Source organism: Garra rufa, chromosome 9, assembly GCF_049309525.1.
Source record: "Garra rufa chromosome 9, GarRuf1.0, whole genome shotgun sequence".
Taxonomy (NCBI): domain Eukaryota; kingdom Metazoa; phylum Chordata; class Actinopteri; order Cypriniformes; family Cyprinidae; genus Garra; species Garra rufa.
Genome location: NC_133369.1, coordinates 25082629 through 25110185, shown reverse-complemented (window position 1 = coordinate 25110185; position 27557 = coordinate 25082629). Strand labels below are relative to the sequence as shown.

The window sequence follows — 27557 nt, the reverse complement described above, 5'->3', positions numbered from 1 at the left end:
TATATATAAAAGTTAACAGAAAAAACTAATACTTTCAAGATAATATAGAAAAAAAAGATAGATTTTGGCTTTAGTACAATGACAATATCAAAATTATTTCACTTTGAAAACACACTTTCTTTGTTATTAAGTTTTTTCACTTTCACTGGTTGTTTTTGTTAAATATTACACTATTTATTATTCTGTTAATATTAGTTAATACAAATACAATCATTCATTGTTTGTTCATTCTCCTTTACAGTGCATTCACTAAAGATAAACACAACTTGTGGTTTTAATAATGCATTAGTAAATCCTGAAATTAACAAGAACTAAGATTAATAAATGCTGTAGAAGTACTGTTCATTCTTAGTTCAAGTTAACTAATGTTAATAAACCATAACAATAAGCACACAACACATCTACTAAAACAGAAACAAAAATAAAAATTAAAACTGAAATTATAAAACCTGTAAAATCTGATTTAAAATATTAATAATGACTATAACAGTAAATAAATAAAAATTTAACACACTCACATGGTGAAAAAGTGGACAAGAAAACTGTTTTATATCGCCCCCTGGTGGTTACATGTTATTATAGAGGCAAGAGAGGGAGTATATACAGTTGAAGTAAAAAGTTTACATACACCTTGCAGAATCTGCAAAATGTTATTTTTTTTGACCAAAATAACAGGGATCATACAAAATGCATGTTATTTTTTATTTAGTACTGACCTGAATAAGATATTTCAGATAAAAGACGTTTACATATAGTCAACAAGAGAAAATAATAGTTTTATATATAAAAAAAAAAAATTATAAAATTGACCCCGTTCAAAAGTTTACATACACTTGATTCTTAATACCGTGTTGTTTTTTGTTTAGTGATAGTTGTTCATGAGACTGTTGTTTGGTATTTCAGGTTTTTTGTGTTTGAAGCCTTTCCAACTATGACTATGATTTTGAGATTCATCTTTTCACACTAAGGACAAACTGAGGGACTGAGGATATGAAACTATTACAGAAGGTTCAAACGCACACTGATGCTTTTGACTATTTGAATTTGAAGATCAGGGTAAATGTAACTTATTTTGTCTTCTGGGAAATTGTAAATATCTTCTGTAACTTCTGAAGAACAGTACTAAATGAAAAAAAAAAAACATTTAGGCAAAATAAGAAAATTGTACACATCTTCATTCCAAAGTTTTTTGCATGCATTGTTTTTTCTTCAGAAGCATCAGTGAGCATTTGAACCTACTGTAATAGGATTTCAAAATCATAAAACAAAATCACTAAAAAACAACAACTGTGGATAAGGTATTCAGGCAACAACACAGTATTAAGAATCAAGTGTATGTAAACTTTTGAACAGGGTCATTTTTATAAATCATCTTATTCAGGTCAGTACTAAATAAAAAATAACATGCATTCCTCTTATTTTGGTCAAATAATGAACATTCTGCAAGGTGTATGTAAACTTTTGACCAACTGTATAAAATTCTACAGTCAACTCTAATGCATGATCATAACCAGACCTGCATGAATTAAAAAAAAAAAATAAAAAAAAAATAAAAAACTTACAAACTTTGTGTTCCCCAGTTTGTCCCATTATGTGTCTGGCTTCTGATCAACAGTCTCCTGCCCTCTTCATAGTCATCCTGATCCACACTGACAAGCAGCCGGACGCCCTCCTGCCCCGCTGCCCTTTTCAAAGAGTCCGTGATGAAGACTCCTTTCAGTGCCTCGAGCAGCGCCCCACTCAGATAGTCTGCCCAGAAGGCATCCAGGTTGGCGAGTTCCGAGAACTTGATATCACAAACAATAGAGCCCAGATCCCGGGTACGAAGCAGCATGCTCGCTCGGCTGAACAGTTCAAATTGCCTCTCCAACGGCTGCTGCTTGTCTGATGAAACTCCTCCACGTAGAGCAGACTCGTGCTCTGAATACTCCGCACGCACACGTAGCCGGACATCTGAGAGCGTAAGAGCGATGGAAACAGAGAAAGAGAGGAAGGTGGGATGAAGGATGAAGGGTGGCATGCAAAGGAGCAAAGAAAATCAAGAGGGTATGGATTTGAGAAGATTCAGTATGAAGGTTTTTTTAACAGCAAGGATGGAGAGAAACAAGAAAAACAGTAGCGGGAGGAAAGGGGAAGAACACGAGAAATGAAACAGATAAGTGGGGGGTCAAAGGGAAGGCAAAAAGTAGTGATAATGAGACTTGACATTCAGTTTATTTGTTTATACCAAAACAATTTGGTATAAAAATAACTAAGAATAGCACTGATTCACATACATTTGTTAAAAATAAGTTGTTTCCCTGTTTGAATTTTGATTGGTATGTTACGGACAGAGCGTATTAAACCAGAAAGCACAAAAATCAAACTCTTTCTGGTACGGCATCAGCTCTGAGATCTACTGAGGTCAGCATCCTCAAAAATGTTTAACGTCAAGATTTTGGACCCTGATTTTTCACTTGTAGTCAGTGAGGCTACGAGTGAAACCAGTAGGCTGATTCAGGTTTTGCACTTGGGATTGAATAAATTCATCATGAGGTGGCTTTCCAATTATTTGCAGGCACACAGGGACTTGGAAACACATTGGTAAAGTCCAACATGTTTACTGAACATTGCACGGATGAGGGAGATTTATCTGAGGCCGTTTGAAAAGTTCAGGTGGACTGAAAGCACCTTGAGCAAAATCCAGAGATGGGCTCACGTTTGAGTTTCAGGCGACAGATCTGGTGAGATTTATGGTTTGATATGTGCATCTAACAATTCTGTAAGGGTCATTATTAGCAGTCAAATTTATGCAGGTTGGCTTTACCAAACAGTGGAGGTAGAACTGATGTCATGCAACAGCACAGGGAACAGAGACGGCAAAATACGATTGGAGTATACATACTGAACCAGAGCTTCGCAGTGATGTCATTTCCTTTCATGTCATTAGCTCAGAGGTCAGAGGAGGAAGTGGAGCCATCAATCTTCAGAACATTGCTGCAACACAAATCCAACCTTTCTAGAACCAAAGCTCCAACGCAAACTCCACCTTTTTGCATGTTGGGACGTTTACAAAGCAACAGTGAATCTGAAAAACTAACCGTTAATGTAGGGAGTAAGCGATTGAGTGACACTTTTTATTCATTAGTGAAAATAAAACATTGTTTAAATGCTTGAATATACTGCATTTATGGATTGCCGGTGAATGGCAGCACTTTAGGAATGATCATTTTGTCCCAGTGTTATTCATGAAATAAATATAATGGCATATAATTAAATATTATCAAATATACACTATTGTTCAAAAGTTTGGGTTCAGTACAATTTTAAGAAATAAATACTTTTAATCAGCAATGATGTGTTAAATTGATCAAAAGTGAAAAACACAGACTGTTTCTACAAATATTAAGCAGTGGTTTTTATCACTGATAAATAGAAATGTTTCCCGATCACCAAATTTGCATATTGGATGAAGAGTCATTTGCCACTTCAGCAATGACTGCTGAAAATTCAGCTTTGTCGTCACAGGAATAAATTACACTTCAAAATAGAAAAACAGTTGTTTTAAATTGTAAAAAATATTACAATATTAATATGTTGCATTGGTGCGCATAAGAGACTTCCTTTGAAAACATCAAAAGAAAAAAATAATAAAAATATATAACCAACCTCAAAATTGAACAACACTGTAATGAGATTTTTCAAATGCATGTGAGGCATGCATACCTTGCTTAATGTTAATGCTTACTTTTGCCATGTCAAAAAGCTTCTTGAATCGAAATGTGTAATGTAACTTAAGTTCTTTTGATTTACTAAAATATACTGTTTGTTGGCATATACTGTAAAGATTTGCCATTTCAGATACAGACTAAATGTAACACCAGCCAAAACAAGCTTTTAAATTTAGACTGATACTGTGGCTATAACCAGACAGGAACAACATTACTTAAAGCTGCAGTCCGTAAGTTTTGCCATCTTTACGTGGGTTGTACATTGGCTCAGCTCCACAGGGCAGATGCATCTAATGTTTTAAGGTGTATGGGTGACAGTCAATCACCGCACCAGTGTGGATATTCACTGTACTTCGGAATCACACATTTTACTTCTTGGAAGTATGACCAAAATAGGAATTTTCACAGGAAAATGTCATCTGAACAAGTAACATGTCTGCCACTTTTGTTCTGACCAACTGAGAAAAAAAAAAAAAAAAAGTATCATCACAAATCGCACTTCCAATGGTAATGAAATCTAAAGATCGCTTAGCTATGGAAGCCTGTTTCCACCACTAAATAAATAAATAAAAATAAAAAGGTAATTGCAACTTTTTATCTCACAGTTCTGATACGTTCTCAGAATTTCAAGTTTCTATCTCACAGTTTTGACTTAACTCGCAACTGCATGTTATAAAGTCAAAATTGTGAGATAAAAACATGCAATTCTGAGTTTATTTTTTCAAAATCGCAACTTTATTTCTCATAATTGTGTTTATATCATGCAATTCTCACTTTGTTTCTCAAAACTGCAAATATTTCTCAGAATTGTTTCTATCACGCAATTGACTATTTCTCAAAATTTCGACTATTTCTCAGAATTGAGTTTATATCACGCAATTCTGACTTGATTTCTTAAAATTGCGACCATTTCTTAGAATTGTGAGTTTATATCACGTAATTCTGACTATTTCTCAATATTTTTTAGAATCGAGTTAATAGCAAGCAATTCTGACTTCATTTCTCAAAACTGCAACTTTTTCTTAGAATTGTAAGTTTATATCCCACAAGTCTGACTTTATTTCTCATAATTGTGACTATTTCTCAGAATTGTGTTTATATCACACAACTCTAGATTTCATTTCTCAAAATTGCGACTTTATATCTCACAACTACGAAAATAAAAAGTGAGGGAAAAAAAGTCAGAATTGTAAAATGTAAACTTGCAATTACTTTAAATTGGCGGAAACAGGCTTCCATATTTGGCTCATATCACATCAGCCAAGTAAATTATTATTATTGTCATATTTTGTTCTCAAACTGTTAATGTTAACAACAGCATTGCCGGACTACGTGTACATTAGCATTACCTGTAGATTTCAATTTCTGTACAGTCTAATCTCTAATTGTCATACCATTCAAATTTCACATAAACAAATTGTTCTTTTAAACCGAAAAGCAAATAATGTTTCTTAAACTGGCTTTCTTTGAAATACAAATCTTTTGCAATCCCACATATCTGTAATCAGATGCACATTTAAAACTGGAATATAATCCAATTTGAGTCATTTACTGTACCATGTGTTTCTTTAACACATAATCCTTTCTGAATTATAATTCACCATCAAAATGATAAGTTTAAATATTCCAGCTGCTGTGACAAAAGGCTTATTTTTGCTGTAAGAGCAGGTGTGGCCATTTGTAAATGTTATAGGTCTGGTTTCTGGTCTCATCCACGTCCAGTTATTTGGAGTTGTACAAAACAGCTTGTTTTGCTGCTTGATATTGCAAATTGGTGTGTCTAACCTTAATATTTTAATGTATTATCTTAATTATGCAAACAGTTTACTGCACGCTGTTTGTCTTCTCATTATTTCCCTATAGTGGCTAATGAATCAGATATCTCGCCCATAGGCTTGATCTGTCACCTGCAGCATCCTCACATGATATAGCCCACTAGTCAGAACTCCTCCTTTAGGTTTACAGATGTGATGTAATGACGTAAAGACAAAGATTGAAATTCCTGTAAAAACCTACCAGTACCACTCAAATTAGAAATTATTATTACAAGCTTACTGTTGTGAATCAGGGTACAGAGATAATTTTGAACACATCAAAAATTGATTTTATATCGTTTTTAACCAAAAAAAAGTTACAGACTGCAGCTTTAAGTTAGATTTTAAAGATCATGATGATCTCCCAACAATGTTCTCAAAAATAATTTGTAATGAAGGTTGGAAAGCAGACTCGAAACACAACACTTCTTTAACATTCTTTTAAACAGCACACATTTTACAGAGCACTTTTAGTTCCATTAAACAAACATGATCAAATTTCCTCACATTAACTAATACAGGACATTGGTTTTTCTCAGCTTCCACTTTCAGTACACAGAAAGTACCCATAAGAAGCGTCATAGTGGAGTTTTTTCCTCTTAATCTATTTAATGCCCACCTTGTAAGCATTACGTTTTTTTGCACATTTTGTGCATCCCAGATCATTTAAAAAAAAAAATGAACATGTATTCACAAATACTCAGATATTTTATGTTGTTAAAGATGTTGTAAACTTCTTACAAACAAACAATAAGTATTTTCCTAAAAATAAAATAAAAATGTTGTGCATCATTTTATGGGGTGTTGCTCCATGCGAAGAGCTTCCACACTTATTTCGATCCCTCTTTCCTGCTGAACAACAAACCAAGAGGGAGGGAGAGAAATGAGGGCAAAAGGGCGACCGACTGCACACATAGGTGAGGGTCAAGCTTTTCTTTTGATTGTTTTTTTTTTTTTCATTCTCTCCCTCTCTTAGTATGTGAGGATGGCCAACTTGTTTTTGTTCCTGACACTTGAGTCAGTATGTTTTTCAACTGTGGACATAGAGAAAGGAGAGGAAGAGAGAGAGAGAGAAACAAGCAATTTTGGATGAATGTTGCAACAGTTTCGCTATGTCTTATTTTTTGGTCAAGCAGGCAAAGTTCATATTCATAATCTCTTGTCTGTGTGTAAAAGCAACATTTTCTATGGAGAATGCAGGTTCAAACCTCTCTGGCCGAGAATGAGCTTAGCAGACTATTTTACTAACTTTACAACCAGTGTCTACTTTAATTCTACAAAAATCAAAACACTGGTGAATTTGATTTAATAAATTATATCTGTTCAATTGAAAAGCTTATAACTCAAATACAAAACACTGGGATGGGTCTAAACAAGAACTGTTGGGTCATTTTCCTCAGAACTGCTCCAGCAAAGGTTCACACAAGATGATTTTTTGAGGGCAAATCATTGCAAAACTGAGCGTTGGGCCTGAGTTTGGTCAACGACTGTAGAACGGTTTGTTTTTGAACACAGATTGTGCTGAAAATAGAGTCGTGTAATGTAATGTTGCATTAAATTTCCAAGGAATTTTTCATTAATTCTGAGTCAGTTCTGTGAAACACTGAGGCCAACAACCCCTCCAGGGAGGATTTGTTCCTATTTTTTCCCAAATTAAGCTCATAGCACATGTAATTGGGGAAGTGGATAGCAACAACTGAAAACTGACATTTGAACACAGAGTATTAGATTCGCCCCTCCTCCTATGCGAGTTAGGAAGGGGGTTCTTTACCTTAGGACATGGACCAGGCGCGTGAGTTAAAGCACACACATGTCTTGACTGTGTATGATCGGACAGAGCGGACAGCACACACTTGTTTTTGTTGTGAGCTCTGTCTCTTTCACTCTATCCATTCTCCTGCTTTTTCTACTCAATCTTGAGTCAACCTGCCAAGATCAAATGCGGAGTCAACACAGCAAACAGCAAGTTCAGCTAATTCAGGTGTAAAACAAAGGCAAAAATTCAAAGGTCAATCATGGCACAGCAGGACTGTAATGTTGGATCTGAGTAACAAACATCTCCTGGGTGGATCTTGTAGTCAATAGAAAGCAATCAAATTGATCATATAGCTTGATTTATGAATGTTTTATAGGTCAAAAAAAAGCTCATAGTGCAGTGTAACAAAGTTTAAGGGACAGGTGAAGGAAGTTAGGTCACAAAGGATTCTCATCTCACTAAACAAAAGGGCAGTGCAGAAAGTAGATTAGCCTTGGCTGCATCAAAGCTCAGTTACAGAAGAGAGAGGATCAATGCTTTAAATAAGAGGTGGAGTGACAATAATCAGTGTTTTACTGGATATGAGACACCAGGAAATACAGGCTGATGCAGCTCAGTCTCAGCGGCCCAATATTCAATAATCCCTTCACAGAAATTTCATTCAGACACACCACAGGAGTTAATCACACTGAAAACTGCTTATCCAAAGGAAAATGAAAAGGAACACAAACAGGGACAGAGAAGGTGATGAAAAATGTGACAGAAATAAAAAGAATGTAAGTGTACTTTTCCATATAAAAATCGGACCATGAAGGAAACTGGGGAATTGAAGCAAGTCTAGAGCACAGCTTAAACATAAATGCTCACAACTACAAAACCAAATCTTAGCTATAGAATGTTGTTTCTGATGAGAAAGGACTATACTAAGCATTAAGCACTATTGAGCTGCACCAACTTATCGTATTACTTTTGATTGATAAGAGCAGCTGCTAGTGCCACACTGTACTAAGTACATACAGTTGAAGTCAAAAGTTTACATACACCTTGCAAAATCTGCAAAATGTTCATTTTACCTAAATAAAAGGGATCATACATAATGCATGTTATTTTTTTTAGTACTGACCTGAATAAAATATTTCACATAAGACATTTACACATAGTTTACAAGAGAAAATAGAATTTATAAAAATGACCCCTTTCAAAAGTTTACATACACTTGATTCTTAACACTGTGTTGTTAGCTGAATGATCAATAGCTGTTTTTTGTTTGTTTAGTGATAGTTGTTCATGAGTCACTTGTTTGTCCTGAACAGTTAAACTGCCCGCTTTTTTCAGAAAAATCCACAATTCATAAGTCCCACAAATTCTTTGGTTTTTCAGCATTTTTGTATATTTGAACCCTTTCCAACAATGACTTTATGATTTTGAGATCCATCTTTTCACATTGAGGACAACTGAAGGACTCATATTCAACTATTACAGAAGGTTCAAACGCTCACTGATGCTGCAGAAGGAAAAACAATGCATTAAAGGGATAGTTCACCCAAAAATGAAAATTTGATGTTTATCTGCTTACCCCCAAGGCATCTAAGATGTAGGTGACTTTGTTTCTTCAGAAGAACACAAACAAAGATTTAACACAAACAAAGATTTTTAACAAAAACCGGTGCAGTCTGCCAGCAAAATAATGGAAGTGGATGGGCACCAGACCTTTAAAAGTAAACAAAAACATGCACAGACAAATCCAAATTACACTTTGCGGCTCGGGACGATACATTTATGTCCTAAGACACGAAACGATGGGTTTTTGTAAGAAACTGAACAGTATTTATATAATTTTTTACCTTTGATACACAGCCACGTCCATCTGTCCTGAGCACGAGCTTTTCATCCGGATCGTTACACGTGTACGCGCTCTGGCGTAGGATACGCAAACGCCGTAAGGGGAAATCAGTGAAAAGTCCCGGATGAGTTTGCGCAAGCAAACATAATCTTTTAGCTTTAAATCGGTTTGAACAATCAGGATAAGCGCAAGTAATTACCATTTAGAATAGCCGCTATACCCACAATCTCTGTGCTCTGTGTAAACAATGAGTGTTGTATACATGCGACAGATCGCTTCCGGCGTTTGCACATGTGACGTGACTGATGCTAAACTCGTGCTCATGACAGATGGACGTGGCTGTGTATCAAAGGTAAAAATTGATATAAATACTGTTCAGTTTTTCACAAAAAACGATCATTTCGTGTCTTAGGACATCAATGTATCGTCACGAGCCGCAGGGTGTAATTTGGATTTGTCTGTGCATGTTTTTATTTACTTTTAAAGGTCTGGTGCTCATCCACTTCCATTATTTGGCTGGCAGACTGCACCGGTTTTCGTTAAAAATCTTTGTTTGTGTTCTGCTGAGGAAACAAAGTCACCTACATCTTGGATGCCCTGGGGGTAAGCAGATAAACATCAATTTTTCATTTTTGGGTGAACTATCCCTTTAGAGCCAGGGGTGTAAACGTTTGAACAGAACAAAGATGTCAATTTTTCTGATTTTGCCTAAATATCATATTTTTTCATTTAGTACTGCCCCTCAGAAGCTACTGAAGAGGTTTCCCAGAAGACAAAAGAAGTAAAATTTACCCTGATCTTCAACTTCAAAATGTCTTCACTCCCAGCTCTTAATACATTGTGTTTCATTCTGAAGCATCAGTGAGCATTTGAACCTTCTGTTATAGTTGCATATGAGTCCCTCAGTTGTCCTCAGTGTGAAAAGATAGATCTCAAAGTCATACAGTCATTGTTGGAAAGGGTTCAAATAAACAAAAATGCGAATATACCAAATAATCTGTTGTACCTGAAGGAACTTTCTAAAAAACAGTGGGCAGTTTAACTGTTCAGGACAAGGTGTATTTAAACTTTTGAGTTCAACTGTAAGTAAAAAAATGTATTTCCTTATTGCTTTTAACAAAAGCTAAATGCATTGAGCAGGTGACATGAACATGCAAGGAAATAAGCAGCTTCAGTTGAGGGTTCAAGAGTCCCTGCAGTGCACATAATGAGAAACGTTACCAGAGCATGCAGTATTTGCACAGGCAGGTCAATAAGCATTAACAATAGAGTAAAACTGACTAGTGCAAAGCATCTGAGGTGAACAAAGAGCGTCAAGAGTCTGACTCACACACGTTTGAAAAGACAAAAACAAAATGGCACCCTCCTATCCTGTGTAGACGTATGAATAAGGCTGGATGCAGATATTTGTGTGTATGAGTGTAACAACAACTCTTCAATGTTTTTATACGTTTATCCTGTTCAAATAATACATAAAAAGGGGTCATGAACTGAGAAATCAAAATTTCCTTGATCTTTTGACAAATAAGATGTCATTGTGCTATAAAAACACCCTGTAAAATTCAGAACTTACACTATAGACTAAAAACAGCTTATACTGAAGACAATCAGTCAAAATGACAGGTTTGTACCACTTCATGACGTAATGTAGCTAAACACCATCCTTCCACCGATTTGCGCATGTAATGTAAATAACGAGAGAGGCAAACGCAGATCTAATGATCAAGACTGCTCCAAAGACATAATGCCAAGTTGGGGAAAAACAATCTTTGCATTGCTTTCCTTATGATTTCAACATTGGGAAAGAGTGGATGAACTTTATTTGTAATAAAGTTCCAGACCACATCAGTAAGAACTTAGTTCGCTTCATTTCACCGCTAGGGGTGTAACGATGTGCCCAGGTCACGATACGGTACGTATCCCGATATTGGGTTCACGGTACGATATGCATCACGATATTTTGAAAAAAAATTAAAACATGAAACTGAAAACAACAGATTTATTTTAAAAAATAAACAAATTTCAGTAGCTTTCTTTGTTGTACATACAAGGTCACATTTTAAGGTTTAATAAAAAACCTTCTGTATTCAAATTAACAACTGAATAGGTCTGTCTGTCACTGAAAAATTTGTTAAATTTAACATGATAGTGATAAAATTGTTAAGATGTCAAATTCTTTAAACCTGCTTGCGACGCAAGATTCAATGTGTGTGCGAAACAGAGTCCTACTCGAAGGGTGACCCGCTAAAATTGACGTCACGGGTGGAATAATATTTATCTGTCCGGTGCGGGTCGGACGGGTGACAGGCACGGGTATTTGCTCCTTGGACTCAATCCGGTACACGCTGACACGCAGCTGCTCTCAAACGGTCCCGTTCTTGTGTTCACGCTCTATCTGAATACCGTTTAAAAGCCCTTTCACATGGGACGCAGCAAGCGGTTCTCTCAAAATGAAAGCGTTTTGCAGTTGAGCTGGTGTTCGTGACGCAGTCTCGGGTAAACGTAGTTGCAAAAAACAAGGTCTCATTTTATTTTACAAAAAGCTAAATAAATAAAACGTAATGAAAACACTATATGTGTTATTTGCTATTTATCATTTTATGGGATAATGACTAGCGTAGTTTTCATATCAGATACAGTTAACTATGACATTTTACACATAATTTTATTTTTACCTGGCAAACCAAGTGGCAGGCTATACTACACGTATTTCCTGGATATTTTATTTATAGCCTTTCTCTGTATTTTATGGATCATACAGCTTAATTATAGCCTATTTTAAATTATCTTGATCATGTTTTCAACACTCCGACATGCGCTCAGTGAAATGTTCTTTTGGCTGTTAATAATAATCTGTGTGGTAACTGGTTAAATCGTGGCTGCTGCTTATAAAAAGATTAAATATTTTTTTATCTTCGGAGGTTCCTGTCATGAGGAGCCATAAAAGCTTTAAGAAATGTTTGTTCCAATGTGTGACTCGAAAAGCAGGTGAGTCTGAAGCACGAAACTTTTCATGTCCCGCTCCGTGTAATAACATGCGCCGTGACTGTAATAGTGCTTTGTCTGTAATTTTTTTTTAACGTCGTCCTGTCGCGTGACTGTAAAACCAAAATGCTACCAGACGTCGGACGTGAAGACAGGGCATCTTCAATTTCAGTTTCAGCCGAACTCATGTTGCTCTACTAATATTCAGTTCAAGCGATTTCTGCAACTGCAATGAAAGCACAAGCAGCGCTGTAGCAGATAGGACACATCGGCAGCTCAACCAATAGGATTAGACTGTCGTCATATCGTAAATGTATCGTCATCACTCTACGATACATATCGTAACATTTTTGCATCGCAAAATATTGTACTACCAAATATCGTTACACCCCTATTCACCGCACATTCGTCTGCAAACAAGGCACAATTGGATGCAGGATTTTCAGAAAGATTGAAACTAAAAGACGAAGTTGTGTGACTATATTGGACCCGACAGTAATGTCACAACACCCAAGTCTAAGTAACTGTTTTTATTACGTGGTCACTATTGCTTTGTCTTTTATTTTAAATTGTTTGATATGTACCGAGTATTTATGTGTCCACCTAGGAAGGATGTAGGCTGTGTCCACCTAGGAAGGATGTAGGCTGTCAAACATACACAACTATTAGCCAATCATAGCAGTGGACGTTTTTTTCTGATTCTACTGTCCGCCATGCCTATTCAATAGTGTTTAACTAAGGGGGATCAAAACAGGACAGAAAATAGCCTATTACTTCTAAAATAGGATGTTTTTTAATGTAAAACAAGTACAAATTAATAAAAAAGGCAGTTCATGACCCCTTTAAATTATCTTCCGAATTTCATCCATCTTGGCATATAGAGTTTTCATTTATGTTTTTAAAAATGTGAGGGTTAGTGTGTGGCTCATGCATCAGACAGATGTTTTGAAAGAATCCAGACATTTTAAGAATACATTTTTGTCCATTTATAAATAAATAGATAATATTTTAGGCACACCAAAAGATACACTGTGAACCCAAAGATGAAAAGGGTTGAAAGTAAGCAAGACCATGCAGTTTAAATGATTATAAGAGATGAATCTGCACTGTTACCTATTATAGTAATTAACCCTTATATCTGACTGCAAAAATTGCTATGGACATGTATCTGTATTAAACATTATTATGAGACATTCAGCTCTCACAGTAGCATTAAACAGGAAAACCTAGTCAGTTTTTAACGCAAATTGGAGTATAAGATAAATTGTGGGTTTAAGATCTGAATGTCCCAGGAAAAAAAAAAACACAGTCCTTGCAAAAAAATAAATAAATGCCTTCATACAATCACTTCTTTCTTGACAAACAGTTTTGGCAAATTTTGAGAAAGCAGTTTTGATCTTGGTATTTCCTTACCTACTGTGCCATTATTGCCACTCAGTGTGTCTCATGTGCTCTGTTCTGAAGAGATTTTAGCAATGCCCTGATGGCAGAACAGCTCCCATCTAGCAAAAGCATAAAGAGGCTTTGGTGTGAGCAGCCTTTGAGTCCCGTCAGAATGAAACTCAAAGTGATAATAGTGCAGAGTGCAGGGAATTCACAAAGGGATGAATGCTGACATAACGTTTAACATGGACCTCTTTTGTGACAGTTTCACTTTCATTCTGACAGCATTAGAGGTTCAGGCACTAATGAATGGGTGATTGGTTATTTAGAAGCTGTCAAGAAATGGAGCGCTAAGGTACACTCAGCTGTAGAGCGTTTTATAGATCAAATCAAATAAAAGGAGAGAGAAATGGAAAGGCAGAGATTCATATATTTAAAAAATGCTAGTAAGAGAGATTAAACAACAGAAAAAGTGGAACAATGAGGATAGAAAGTGATCTTACCGCAGGTCACTTTGTCAGGTGTGGGTTGAGGCTGGATTTCAGGGTTGCACCTAGACTTTCTTTTCCAGTGGTGACCTCTACCACGCTTCCGTCGGACAGGGGTGGTTGTCGTCACGGAAGAGCCAGTCCCTAACAAAGCAAACATAAATTAATACACAACAACTAGGGCTAAACAATATTTGAAATCTTTTTAAATATTCACTATGTATTAAGATTTTACAAAAATATGTAAAACTAAGCAACAAGGTGAATTATGTTATGCTAAACAGGCCAAATTAGCGCTACAGCGCAATTCCATAAATGAGCCAATGGGAGGGAAAATTCTTTGTGCGATTTACTGACAATGAGCAAATTAAACAGACACAGCCAGATAATTTCCATAATGACCAGCGCAAATTACTGCCGCTTTTTGGGCGTTAAATAAAGGCACAAATACCAGTAATCTGATGAGCTCAAACATTAGTTAATCACACTGCATGATTCATTTGACTATCATTGCAACTATATTCATTAAGACTACAACATAAGCAGTAAAAGCAGCACCGTAAATTCAATTTATTTCTGTTAATTGGTTTAAACTGTCTGTGAATTTATTCAAAGCTCAATTCAACAGTTTGTTTGTGTCATCGCTAAAATAAAACTCTCAACATTATATTTTTAATATTTCAATGTTTTATTGAAATTTACATTATTAGTATGCATTGTTACATTGGTGCGTATAAACGAAAATATCTAGTACTTTGTCCTTTAAGCGTTTTATTTTGTGAAAAAGAGGGTGGAAAATATTTTCATTATTTTAAACTTGATTCTAATTCTGATTAAACATTTTGAATTAACTTACTTATATTATGCTATATTATATTGTATTATACATTTATTTTATTTTATTAATGATACTGAATAAAAAAAAAACAAAAAAAAAACACTAGGGAATAAAATAACCACACTTTTAGTTAAACCAATAAAATTGGACAGAAAACTGGGAATGCCATTTTTTTGCCGGTAATTTTTGGAGGCTGAAATTTCTGTGCATCCCTATTTGTTATCATATATATTATATATTATATTTTTTATCATAATCATAAACACAGTGTAGTGCAACAGTAATACTATATACTCATAAATCAGACGTTCTGCCCATTCACAGAAAACAGCTTAGGTGGATAGTATATATTATTGTTACACATTTTTCCATCTTCATGGAAGCTTCGCATTTGGTTGGTTAAAAAAAAAACATTAATGAACGTTCTGAGTGGCAAACACTTCTCACCTGCTCTCCACTGGTGGTCTTGTGTGTTTTCCAAGGATTCGATATCTGTGTTTGAGCTAAATTGTGTGTCTCCTCTGGTATTTACTGCATGGTATTCTATCTTCTCTCGCTCTGGAGACACTATTAAGTACAGGTGACACATCAGTATCTGACCATAAAACAATACTGCTTAAAAAACACAAAAGCATGTTATTTTACAGCTGATGCTCACCTGTTCTTCTCTTCTTATGTGAGACAAAAGGCAGCACATCATGTCGCGTCAGAATTCGCAACAACTGCAATAAAGGTTTGAGGTTTCCTTCGCTCAAGTATCCTCGCCTCTCCAACTCCAACAGCAGTTCAACGCCACTCTTTGGTCTGTGGCGACCGGCGATGGGGCACAGCTCATTCTGTGGCTGTATTCTTCGCCATGTTTTCAAAAGCCGAGGACATGGAGAACTACCCTGTGAAGACCCATCAGGCCCTGGAGGTAACTCATCAGTCCATCCCTCTGGATCAAGGGGATGTTTTCCAGGGTAAGCTTCATCGAGGAGAAAGGACAAAACCTCGACATCAGTCTCTGTGAGTTGGGAGCCCACAATTTCAAAGATCTCATGGAGGGACAGCATCTCATAGTAGCTCAGGCACTCAGTCTCTTCCCAGTACAAGGAATATCTTGAGCATTGCGCTGAAGCCATTGTCTTTCCAGATGTGTCTGGTAAAGAAGAACAGACAGAGATATCAAATGCGAGTTATATTTCTAGGTCATAACGTTATATATTGAATAAATCAGACAAAATGGCTGTCAAAAATACTAAACACACAGTTCGGGGTGGTGCAGTCTGTACATGTTATGCTGCCTTCATGTGCTATCGTAATTATGGTAAATACTAAAATCCGACATCGAAATTGCACATGAACACCCCCACTCACGTTGTAATTTCCACTGGAAAGCTCGAAATTTTTTATGATACCCGAGCTGCCGAGATGGGATAACTTTGACCTTTCAACATGGCGGACAGCAACGAAACTATACTGAATGGTAAGCATTGCATGATGTTAAAAGTTCTCTGCTGTTTAGTTGGTTAGTTAGTAGCCCCCATAATGCTGTGGCATAAATAATTTTAATAACGTCGCAATATAAACGTAGTGTTGTCTTTAAAAATACCATTAAGAGAAGATGCTAGCTCGTCGTGGCTCGCCTCCAGTAGGGTGCTGTGCGGTAACGTTACAGTGTTCTGAAGGAGGCAATTTTATTAGCAGATGCATTAGGGAGTTTATAACCGTTTTACCCAAGTAACGTTAGCATGTGAGGACAAATTCCGAGTCCAAGTTTCTCTTCACTACGAAAACAAAAGCACCTGAACACGACACACTGGTAATTTCCACTTCACAAGTGGTAAGCATTATCTTTCCCATATCACATGAAGGCAGCATTAGCCTACGAGCTAACTATCAGGATCGACTGTGGGTTAAAATATTGTTCTATAAAACATTCCGTTTTAATTTTTGTCTCTCAAAGTGGTACAAAAACAACACAGAAAGGTATTTACCCGCTCGTAGTGGAAACAGCAGTTATTTTGATCCGAAAAGCGTTTCTGTGGTGACCCGCCCTCAGTCAGTCAGTCAGTCCCTCCGTCCGTCCGCTGTTCCAACTGCTGTCAAACGTTCCTCTCACGCAAGGTCACGTGTCCTCTTTATGTAACGTCACGTTTGAGCTGGGTGAACAGAGACGTGTAAAAAAAATAAAAAAAAATAAATAAATTTTCAAACACATTTACTAATACTTAACTGTAAAACATCGTCCACTTATACGAACAAATGATATGGTTAAGCGTTGAGACTACGTTCAAATGTTTGTGTTTGCTGTGTCAGCTGACAACATTCCTGCAGCGGACTTCCACCTCTAGTACTAGACTCGATTTTTTCTGAGCTGACCTGACATCACACTGCACCAAAACCACTCGATGTGAAAGAGAAGCACAATAAACATGTTGCATACTGTACATACACACAGTACAAGAGTACACTTGTCACAAACATCTTTGTATTTTAGGGCCTGGGAAAGCAGTTGTGTTTTTAAAATCAGTCAGGTTTGGTTTATGTTGATATTTTGCTGTAAAAATAAAAACACGCATATTGTACGTCAGTAACTGAGGTTCAACAAACATCTTACCTGTACCAAACTGTTTATCTGGATTGTGTTTACACTCTCGTTCTAACGTTTCCAAACACCACCCACAACCCAACTGGAAAAACAACCCTAGAGCGTTAGCCAGTTTTGTTGACTGCTCCCCGATCATTCGCAGATCCTTATGTATGTATTTGGAGGATATTCACTCGCATATGATTTGTAGATCGAGCTCCAAGTCGACAAACAAGTCACATGTCACGTTTATGAGGTAACGTCCGGCAAATTTCGCCATGTTGGGAAGGGAAGTTAGAAACAAAACAGAGTTGAAATATTATTCAATTATTCTACTATTATTCAATTTGTCAAGCATCCTTGTGGCAGTTGTAGTCCATAAAAACATGCATTAAATCATGTCAATATAAAGTTTTTGTGTACATAATATATGTGTGTGTGTGTGTGTGTGTGTGTGTGTGTGTGTGTGTACTGTGTATATTTACTATGTATATATAAACACACACACACACACACACACACACACACACACACATGCATGTACTGTATATATTTAAGAAAAATGTTATATTCATATTTTAAATATATTTATATATAATATAAATTATATGAATATATATACATTTAAATAAATGTAAATATTTTCTCTCTCTCTCTACACACACACACACACACACACACACACACACACATATATATATATATATATATATATATATATATATATATATATATATATATATATATATACTGTATGAGTGTATTTATATATACATAATAAATAAACACAGTACACACACATACATACAAACTTTTATTTTGGATGCGATTGCTGCCCAGCAGTAATATAAATCATATATAAATATATATTTCTTGTGTGTGTGTGTGTATATAACTCTATTTTGGATGTAAATAATTACGATTAATCGATTTGACAGCACTAATTTATAATAATATAATTCTATATTATATATAGACCTTTTTTTCTGAGTAAACGATGAGCGCCGCCATTACGAATTCTAACGTCAGATGCTTTTCTGCATCTGTAGCTAGCTAATGTATGCAGCGTCGTGTCATTTACACACTCATTAAACTGAGGCACTGACAAATGACGGACATTGCAAAGTGATGGCGCAATGGACCCATTTGCTATCTAAAAACATTTTAATAGGTTTAACATTAGATTATCAACCATAGTCAACTCGGAATATACACTAATTTGACTAGAAACAATGGAGACCGGAAATGCAAAGCAATCTTTCAGTTAAGAGTCCGACTTACTTCCGCGTTTCATAAAACAAATTTACCAAATAAGCCAAGCTTATTTTAGTTAGTTTGACTTATTGTCACTTGATTTGGCTCAAAATAAGTCAGACTAACTGAAATAAGCCTTAATTATTAGGTAAACTTGTTTTATGGAACACCCCCCAGGAAAAACGTCTGTAATAAATAAATGTAAATAAATAAAATAATTTAAAAAAAGTAATAAAATATTATATATATTAGTATTAAATTAAAATAAATTAAAAATATCCAATAGATACTATCTATAGATATTAGCCTCCTTAAATTGACGATATGACTTTTAAATAAAATAATTAATAATACTTTTTAATCGTAGAATATAATCAATCATAAAAAATACGTGTAAATCAATATAGGTTTGCCTGTCCTGTTGGTTTGGTCCATGTCACTAGGAGGCGGTCGTTTCTTCGGCTCATGATTACGTCTGAAGAAGAAGATCGTCACTGCTTCTGTTGGATGACCACATCATATCCGCTGCACATCAACACACAGAAAACATCTACGGAAAGTCCTGTGAGTATAGTTTTTGTTTAAATGTTTCAAATTTGCTTCTCAATGCGACGTTTTTGCAATATCTGGAATTATAGTCTCCTCTCAAAGCTCACTTTTATCTGATTTTCATAGTTGTGGTCGAATTAACATTGTCTGCGAAAGAGCGATTAGTTTCCGTAAGAGATTTGATAAACAAACTTTGGGGAGTGTTTTATATTAACCTGTCAAAATGATAATGTTGTTAGAAGGTCCTGTTTCATAACTTAATATGTTTTGGACACATCTGACGTAATGCAGCAGCTAAACAAACTTGTTCTTCTGGATTCTTTAGTGGATGCAGAGTTTCTGTACCAACCCATGAGTGACATCAGTTTTCCATTACAGCACATTATCTAATTTAAGACGTTTATAACTTGCTGTACAGCAGATGGAACGTGTACCAAGCAGCTAGAATAGAGAAAGCTATATAGGAAATTCTAATTTCTCAATGTTTCATAAAATTGAAAAAGACAAAATTGTAGGCAGTGCTCTTCTGAGAAGTTAATAAAGCCATTGTTCATTCTGTTCTCAAGAGACCTTTAATGCTACCGTTTTCTACTTTTAAGGTTTCTCATAAGTCGTAATATTTGAAATACATTTTTCCATTTGAAGTAGAACCCCCTGTTCCTTCGAGTACTATGATAATGTAATAATAGAACAGTATAACACATACAGTAATGCACCCCCACTAGAAAAGGGTCCACATTCGACACCCAGAGTTCCCTCTACATCATAGTCAACCTTTAGAGTGTAGTGGCTCTGCACTGCATTAGAAGTTAACTAGATGTTTTAATAGTTAAAGTACATATGTTAAATAATATCTGTAAATTATTAGACACGCTGAGATGGATGGGAAAGCAAGTGATCCCTTCAGCAGTGAACCAGAACAGCTTCCTGGGGCAGGAGTTGTGGGAAGGTGAGTAATGAGCTGTCTATCAACATAAATCTCTCATTTTTCTCAAATAAGCTGTCATTTTTAAATCATATAAATCTACAGTGAGTAATTAAATTAAAATAATTAAAAATAATGTCATATGTGATGATTAATAGCCTTAATTGTGATATTATGATGCAATTATGTTTTTAAATGAATACACTCTTTATGTATAAATGTTGTTACTCTGGTAATTCTATTTTTCTCTCTGTTGTGGATGTCAGGCTGTGGCTGCCCAAAGGTCTGTCTGGTAGTGTGATCAAGGAATGGGTGGACCGCAGGCGGAAGTCCATCCGTCCATGGGCCAGCTTTGTGGACCAGCGGAAGTTCTCCAAACCTCGCAATTTTGGAGAGCTCTGCCAGCGTGTGGTGAGGAACCTAAACACTTATCACAGCAACTACACCTTCATCTTCATGGGACTCATCCTCTACTGCATGTAAGAAACTACTTACTTTTAATCATTTGAAATTTTAAGAACAAATGATAATATTCAACAATATAAATAACCTTTATCAAATTATGTAAAAGGATGACTGTAATAGAAATAAAAATGCTTGACAAGCATCTGTTCTTATGTACAGTCGTGGCCAAAAGTTTTGAGAATTACATAAATATTGGAAATTGGAAAAGTTGCTGCTTAAGTTTTTATAATAGCAATTTGCATATACTCCAGAATGTTATGAAGAGTGATCAGATGAATTGCATAGTCCTTCTTTGCCATGAAAATTAACTTAATCCCGAAAAAAACTTTCCACTGCATTTCATTGCTGTCATTAAAGGACCTGCTGAGATCATTTCAGTAATCGTCTTGTTAACTCAGGTGAGAATGTTGACGAGCACAAGGCTGGAGATCATTATGTCAGGCTGATTGGGTTAGAATGGCAGACTTGACATGTTAAAAGGAGGGTGATGCTTGAAATCATTGTTCTTCCATTGTTAACCATGGTGACCTGCAAAGAAACGCGTGCAGCCATCATTGTGTTGCATAAAAATGGCTTCACAGGCAAGGATATTGTGGCTACCAAGATTGCACCTAAATCAACGATTTATAGGATCATCAAGAACTTCAAGGAAAGAGGTTCAATTCTTGTTAAGAAGGCTTCAGGGCGTCCAAGAAAGTCCAGCAAGCACCAGGATCGTCTCCTAAAGAGGATTCAGCTGCGGGATCGGAGTGCCACCAGTGCAGAGCTTGCTCAGGAATGGCAGCAGGCAGGAAGATGGCCTGGTGTCAAGAAGGGCAGCAAAGAAGCCACTTCTCTCCAAAAAAAAAAACATCAGGGACAGATTGATCTTCTGCAAAAAGTATGGCGAATGGACTGCTGAGGACTGGGGCAAAGTCATATTCTCCGATGAAGCCTCTTTCCGATTGTTTGGGGCATCTGGAAAAAGGCTTGTCCGGAGAAGAAAAGGTGGGCGCTGCCATCAGTCCTGTGTCATGCCAACAGTAAAGCATCCTGAGACCATTCATGTGTGGGGTTGCTTCTCATCCAAGGGAGTGGGCTCACTCACAATTTTGCCCAAAAACACAGCCATGAATAAAGAATGGTACCAAAACACCCTCAAACAGCAACTTCTTCCAACAATCCAACAACAGTTTGGTGAAGAACAATGCATTTTCCAGCACGATGGAGCACCGTGCCATAAGGCAAAAGTGACAACTAAGTGACTTGGGGACCAAAACGTTGAAATTTTGGGTCCATGGCCTGGAATCTCCCCAGATCTTAATCCCATTGAGAACTTGTGGTCAATCCTCAAGAGGTGGGTGGACAAACAAAAACCCACTAATTCTGACAAACTCCAAGAAGTGATTATGAAAGAATGGGTTGCTATCAGTCAGGATTCGGCCCAGAAGTTGATTGAGAGCATGCCCAGTCGAATTGCAGAGGTCCTGAAAAAGAAGGGCCAACACTGCAAATACTGACTCTTTGCATAAATGTCATGTATTTGTCGATAAAAGCCTTTGAAACGTATGAAGTGCTTGTAATTATATTTCAGTACATTACAGAAACAACTGAAACAAAGATGTAAAAGCAGTTTAGCAGCAAACTTTGTGAAAACAAATATTTGTATCATTCTCAACTTTTTGCCACGTCTGTACACAACATGGGTGTGTTTATATGTGTTTAAGTTTCTCTGAAAGTCCACCTTTACGTAACCATCTGGAATGTGTTTAACAGAATAAACATTCACAGGAGGTTCAAATAAAATGGCAATTAACTGTTTTCACTGTCCTTTTCCTCTCCAGTGTCAGTTCCCCAATGCTCCTGATTGCTTTGGGAGTGTTTGCTGGTGCCTTCTATATAATTCACTTGAAAACACTAGAGAAGAAGCTGGTGGTTTTTGGTGAGAGATGAGTTGCATAAATTTGATTTATTTGCTTAAAGATTGAAGTTCACTTCCAGAATGAGTTTCCTGATAATTTACTCACCCCCATGTTATCCACAATGTTGATGTCCTTCTTTCTTTAGTCGAAAAAAAATGAAGGTTTTTGTGAAGAAATATTAGAATTTTTCTCCATATAATGGACTTCAATGGGGATCAATTGGTTAAAGGTCCAAATTGCAGTTTCAATGCAGCTTCAAAGGTCTCTACATGATTCCAGCCGAGGAATAAAGGTCTTATCTAGCAAAATGATCAGTTATTTTCTAAAAAAGAAAAAATATATATATACTTTTAAACCACAAATGCTCATCATTGGACATACATTACATAATCACACACGAGACATAGCCAGAAGAACCGACCCAGAGTTTACAAAGCAAATGTGCAAAAATAGTCAAACACACTTTACGAAAAAAGGTAAAACAACAAGATACATACAGCACCATTGCGCTCTGGGTGCCCCACATTCGAGGACCTTTTCCCACCCCCATCTCTCTCCCACTTTGCTTCCTGTCATTTCTTGTCCTATCACAATAAAGGCAAAAATGGCACAAAAAAAGGTAAAACAACAATGTTGGACGATTTTGAAGTTGGAAGTGAAAATGGGATAGAGTTTTTAGCCCTACCCTACCTTTTTTAACTAAAGTACAAGGATGAAGAACTAACCATGCATAACCTTTCCAATGTGATTACGTGATGCGCGAAGATGCGCATCGCGGAGCTAGTGCAAGACAAGCATTTGTGGTTAAAAATTAGGGGTGGAACGGTTCACAGAAGTCACGGTTCGGTTCGTACCTCGGTTCAGACGTCACGGTTCGGTATGATTTCGGTACAGTGGAGGGAAAAGCAAAACAAAAATGCAGAAGGCAATTAGATGTATTTCCACTCACATACCCAGCAACAACCGCTGAACAACGGCAACACACAGTCCTCGTCTTTTCCACCACTCTCTCGCCTGTACTACTGTAACTGACTGGAAAAGCGAAATTTTCCCAAACTTGCGATCTAAGGGGCCGTTCGCTTTCTTCCTGATCAACAAAGCGCTCGGGCGCTTGCGCTCCGGAAGCGTCTGCCGTTTCTAAGCAACCATCAGCTGCGCTCTAGCTCCAAGCCTATGCGTCTCCATGCATTGTTTCTTCTATTAGCGTCAAAATAATGGGGGCTTGACAAATCAAAGTTCAGGAAATCCCTGGACCACAATGATGGACCGTCGAGCTGACAAAAAATTGCAGAGTGCCAGAGAATGTAGACGGGCTCTGATAGAGCGCATACATAGGCGGAGCTCGGCTGCATCGACGCCAATCAGAGCTTCAGAGCTAAAGCGGGGATAAATATTAGCTGTCCCTAAAGAACCCGCGTATTTAACAGTAGTTCCGCATTACATTAATTATTTTGCAGGCAAGTTTTTTTTTATTTTCATACCGTGTATTCTCCGTTTAAATTCATGCACCGAACCGTGACCCCCGTACCGATTCGGTTCGAAACGAATACATGTACCGTTCCACCCCTATTAAAAATATATACATTTTTATTTTTTTAAAGAAAATGACAGGTAATTTCAATAGATAAGACTCTTATTCCTCGGCTGGGATCAGTGGTTCCCAACCACATTCCTGTAGGCCCCCCAACATTGCATAGGTGCGTTCCATTCGACCGTAAGTGGACTGCGAAGTGGACTTCACAGGGTATTCCACCATCTTAAGTGAGATTCCAAACCGAAGGGAGCGAACATGTTCAGTTCGAAGGGCACTGCGAACGGCATAGTGAATAAGGGAACATCGGTCTTTAACAGGAAGTGGACGGGGAAAACTACCCAACTGTCATTGCGCACCGCGTCACCAATTAGAACTAACGATGGAGCAGAGCCGTTGAAGTTTTTTAAAAGCTCTGCAATGGAGCGGTTGCAATAAATGTTGTTGTTATTATACAAATTAGAGTGTTTATGAATGGTTATGGTGATTCATGTTACACTTGCATACTGTATTGTGTGAATGAAAGTAAAACCGGCAAGGTGAGGCTCTATCATGTTTTATTTTGTTTTATTTAACGTTACCACAGGGTAGTTCAATATAGGCTGCGTGTGAGGAAGAAAGTGCGTGAGATAAGACCACTACAATCTGTTAACGGTCTAATCATTATACATTTTGACTATATTTATTAAATATTTATGTTTTATGTATTTAAATTTGAAAGTAAGACAAATTACCATATTTATTTATGCTATATCATAATCTGCGTGACCCTGCCATTGATTTGCTTTGATGACGTTCCAGGGCATTCCAAATGAGCGATTATTGTCAGCGAAGTCCACTTCATCGGATATACCGTGCTAAGGGAGTGAACACTGCGTAGGGACCCTGTCGATCGGAACGCACCTCATATGTTCCATGTCTCCTTAATCAAACACACCTGATTCAGATCATCAGCTCATGAGTAGAGACTCCAAGACCTGAAATGAGTGTGTCAGACAAAGGAGAGATACAAAATATGCAGTGTTGGGGGGGCTCCAGGAATCGTGGTGTAGAGCCTTTTGAATCTGCACTGAAACTGCAATTTGGACCTTCAACCCGTTGGCCACCATTGAAGTTTACTATATGGAGAAAAATCCTTGAATGTTTTTCTCAAAAATTTTAAAAGATTAGTTCACTTCCAGAACAAAAATTTACAGATAATTTACTTGCCCCCTTGTCACTTTTGCACATTTTTTGCACTCTTTGCACTTGTTTTTTTTATGGCTTCTGATTAAGCATTTAATAAAAGATTGTTTGAAGAGGCATAAGCCAGCATATTACCATGCGCGGATCTTAATTTTTACTAGCTCACCCTCTTGTCCTTTGTGTTGTTCATGTCTTTCTTCAGTCGTAAAGATACTATGTTTTTTGAGGAACACATTTCTGAAATTTTCTCCATATAGTAGACTTCAACAGTGCCAGCGAGTTTGAACTTAACAATTGTTAAATTTTTAAAAATAAATTAAATTTATACACTTTTTAACAACAAATGCTCGTCTTGTCTAACTCTGCGATTTGTGCGCTCTGGTTCAAGACAGTTAGGGTATTTCGAAAAACTCCTATCTCATTTTCTCCTCCCACTTTAAAATCGTGGTCCCACTTGGTTGGACCTTCTGCAGATGATTTTGAAATTGGAAGAGAAGATAAGTTTTTCGACATACACTAACTGTCTTGAACCGGAATACACAGAGTTCAGGCAGAGCTAGACAAGATGAGCATTTGAGGTTAAAAAGTATATGAATTGTCAATTAGCTTAGAAAATGACAGATTGTTTTGCTAGATAACACCCTTCTTCCTCAGCTGGGATCACTTCAAGCCCTTTGAAGCTGCATTTTGGAAGTTCAAGCTTGCGGGCACCATAGTCTACTATATTGAGAAATGTTTTATTCAAAAAACATAATTTGTTTTACGACTAAAGAAAGAAAGACATGAACATCTTGGAAGGGGGTGAGTAAATTATCTGTGAATATTATATATCTATATTATATAATATTATATATTATGAATTTATATATTCATAGTAAAAGCCAAAAAATTTCCATTTTGATTTCATGAATATTTGATGTGATGTAATGAGTTCGTTGTGTTTCTCTCAGGTCGTGAGTTGACTCAGGGACACCAGTTGGGTTTAGCAGGAGGGGTTTCCTTCCCTGTCTTCTGGCTCGCAGGTGCAGGAGCTGCTGTGTTCTGGGTGCTAGGTGAGTTTTTCACCTTCATCTCATTGTACTTCTGTGTTTTGTGTCCCCAAACAGTTCCTCTGAAACTTTATTTTTTTTATTTAGGTGCTACACTAGCTGTTATCGGGTCTCATGCTGCATTTCGTGAGCTGGAGTCGTCTGATATGGATGAGCTGCTCATGGAACCTGTTTAAACCTCTCACCTTTGACTTTTCGGCTTTTGTTAACCTACAATGTCTTGCCTCATCATTTATATTGCCACATATTGTTTGCACTAATTTGACAATATCACACACAGTTTACTCACAGATTGGCCAGCAAAGAAATACAGACTGTTCAACCCTAAACAGATCAAGCACATTGAAGACCTCAAATGCCTTTACTGGTATCTATTGGATATCATGTTTATTTGCTACATTTATTTATGTCTACAGCATCCTTAAAGCACAAACTAAATGGACTGTGACCCAAAACAACAACAAAATTCAGTTTAGTTTAATTTACGCGATCCTTAAAGGCATAGTTGACCCAAAACTGAAAACCATTGTTCTGTGGAACACAAAAGAAGTGTTTCACAGAAGAAGAAATAATGTCATACAGGTTTGGAATTACATAAATGCATAAATACATAAAGTAAATCACAGAATTTTTGTGTAAACTATCCTTTCAGATCAGGATTTCAGATCTTCTCGCACTAAAGGTCAAATATAAGTCATAGCTTTTGCTCAAAATGTTATGCTAGATCATCCAAAATAGCGAGGGGAAAAAATTCAGACAACAAGAATGTACTGTTTTTACAGTTTGTGTGATTTATAGGGTACCAGTCATTACATAATCAGTAGTCTTAAACTATATTTAGCTAATATGTTGTTACATTCGTCTTGTTAGGAGCGCTAGCGCATGCATGATTTAATAACAGCATGCGTCAGCAAAGAAAATGTATTATTGCTATACAATAATGATGCCAATATTCCCAGTGGAAGTTTTTTTTATATATATCCGTTGTCTCATTTTATGGAAACATTTGTTTATTGTCTTTTATTTTACAACTTGCTTCTGTTGTATCACCGAATGGGAAGTGCAATAAAATGCTCAGCCTGTACAATGTTTTTAAGTCTAATGTTTATTTAATGACTGCTCAGAAAAATAACTAGACTTATTGGCTATTTTTATCCCCTCTTTTTGTCTTATGTGACCGGTTTTCATGAATCAGACTAGTGACAGTCCATCTCATTTTTAAGTTGCCATAGTGATGACCTTGAGTGGGATCTACCTCTCTTTTTAAACACTGCGGCAAGAGCAGCCGATCGATATTCCATTACAGCAG

General features: G+C 36.7%; 2 protein-coding genes across 2 annotated transcripts in view; one reads left to right on the top strand and one right to left on the bottom strand.

The window, feature by feature from the left end:
- dedd1 (death effector domain-containing 1) overlaps nt 1–17541 on the bottom strand; it is a 19828-nt gene extending 2287 nt beyond the window's left edge. The window contains exons 1-6 of the mRNA XM_073847727.1: nt 17420–17541; nt 16797–16961; nt 15476–15958; nt 15265–15384; nt 13995–14123; nt 1563–1953 (exon numbers count right to left, since the gene is read on the bottom strand). Of these exons, the coding sequence (XP_073703828.1) occupies nt 1563–1953; nt 13995–14123; nt 15265–15384; nt 15476–15941 (1106 nt within the window). The 5' untranslated portion in view covers nt 15942–15958; nt 16797–16961; nt 17420–17541. The remainder of the gene's footprint in view (nt 1–1562; nt 1954–13994; nt 14124–15264; nt 15385–15475; nt 15959–16796; nt 16962–17419) is intronic.
- A 1591-nt stretch (nt 17542–19132) lies between these two features.
- On the top strand, nt 19133–27339 carry rabac1 (Rab acceptor 1 (prenylated)). The gene is made up of 6 exons (XM_073847614.1): nt 19133–19207; nt 20061–20141; nt 20384–20596; nt 22406–22503; nt 26150–26251; nt 26336–27339. Exons 2-6 carry the CDS (start codon nt 20071–20073, stop codon nt 26422–26424), a joined length of 573 nt encoding a protein of 190 aa, XP_073703715.1. The 5' UTR covers nt 19133–19207; nt 20061–20070; the 3' UTR covers nt 26425–27339.
- The last annotated feature ends 218 nt before the right edge of the window (nt 27340–27557 follow it).

Excerpts from the sequence above, each read along its gene's own strand:
- rabac1 (XM_073847614.1), top strand. The coding sequence starts at position 20,071 with ATGGATGGGAAAGCAAGTGATCCCTTCAGCAGTGAACCAGAACAGCTT. Across the intron at positions 20,142-20,383 it reads GGGGCAGGAGTTGTGGGAAG|GCTGTGGCTGCCCAAAGGTC; the intron begins GTGAGTAATGAG and ends TGTGGATGTCAG. Across the intron at positions 20,597-22,405 it reads GGACTCATCCTCTACTGCAT|TGTCAGTTCCCCAATGCTCC; the intron begins GTAAGAAACTAC and ends TTTCCTCTCCAG.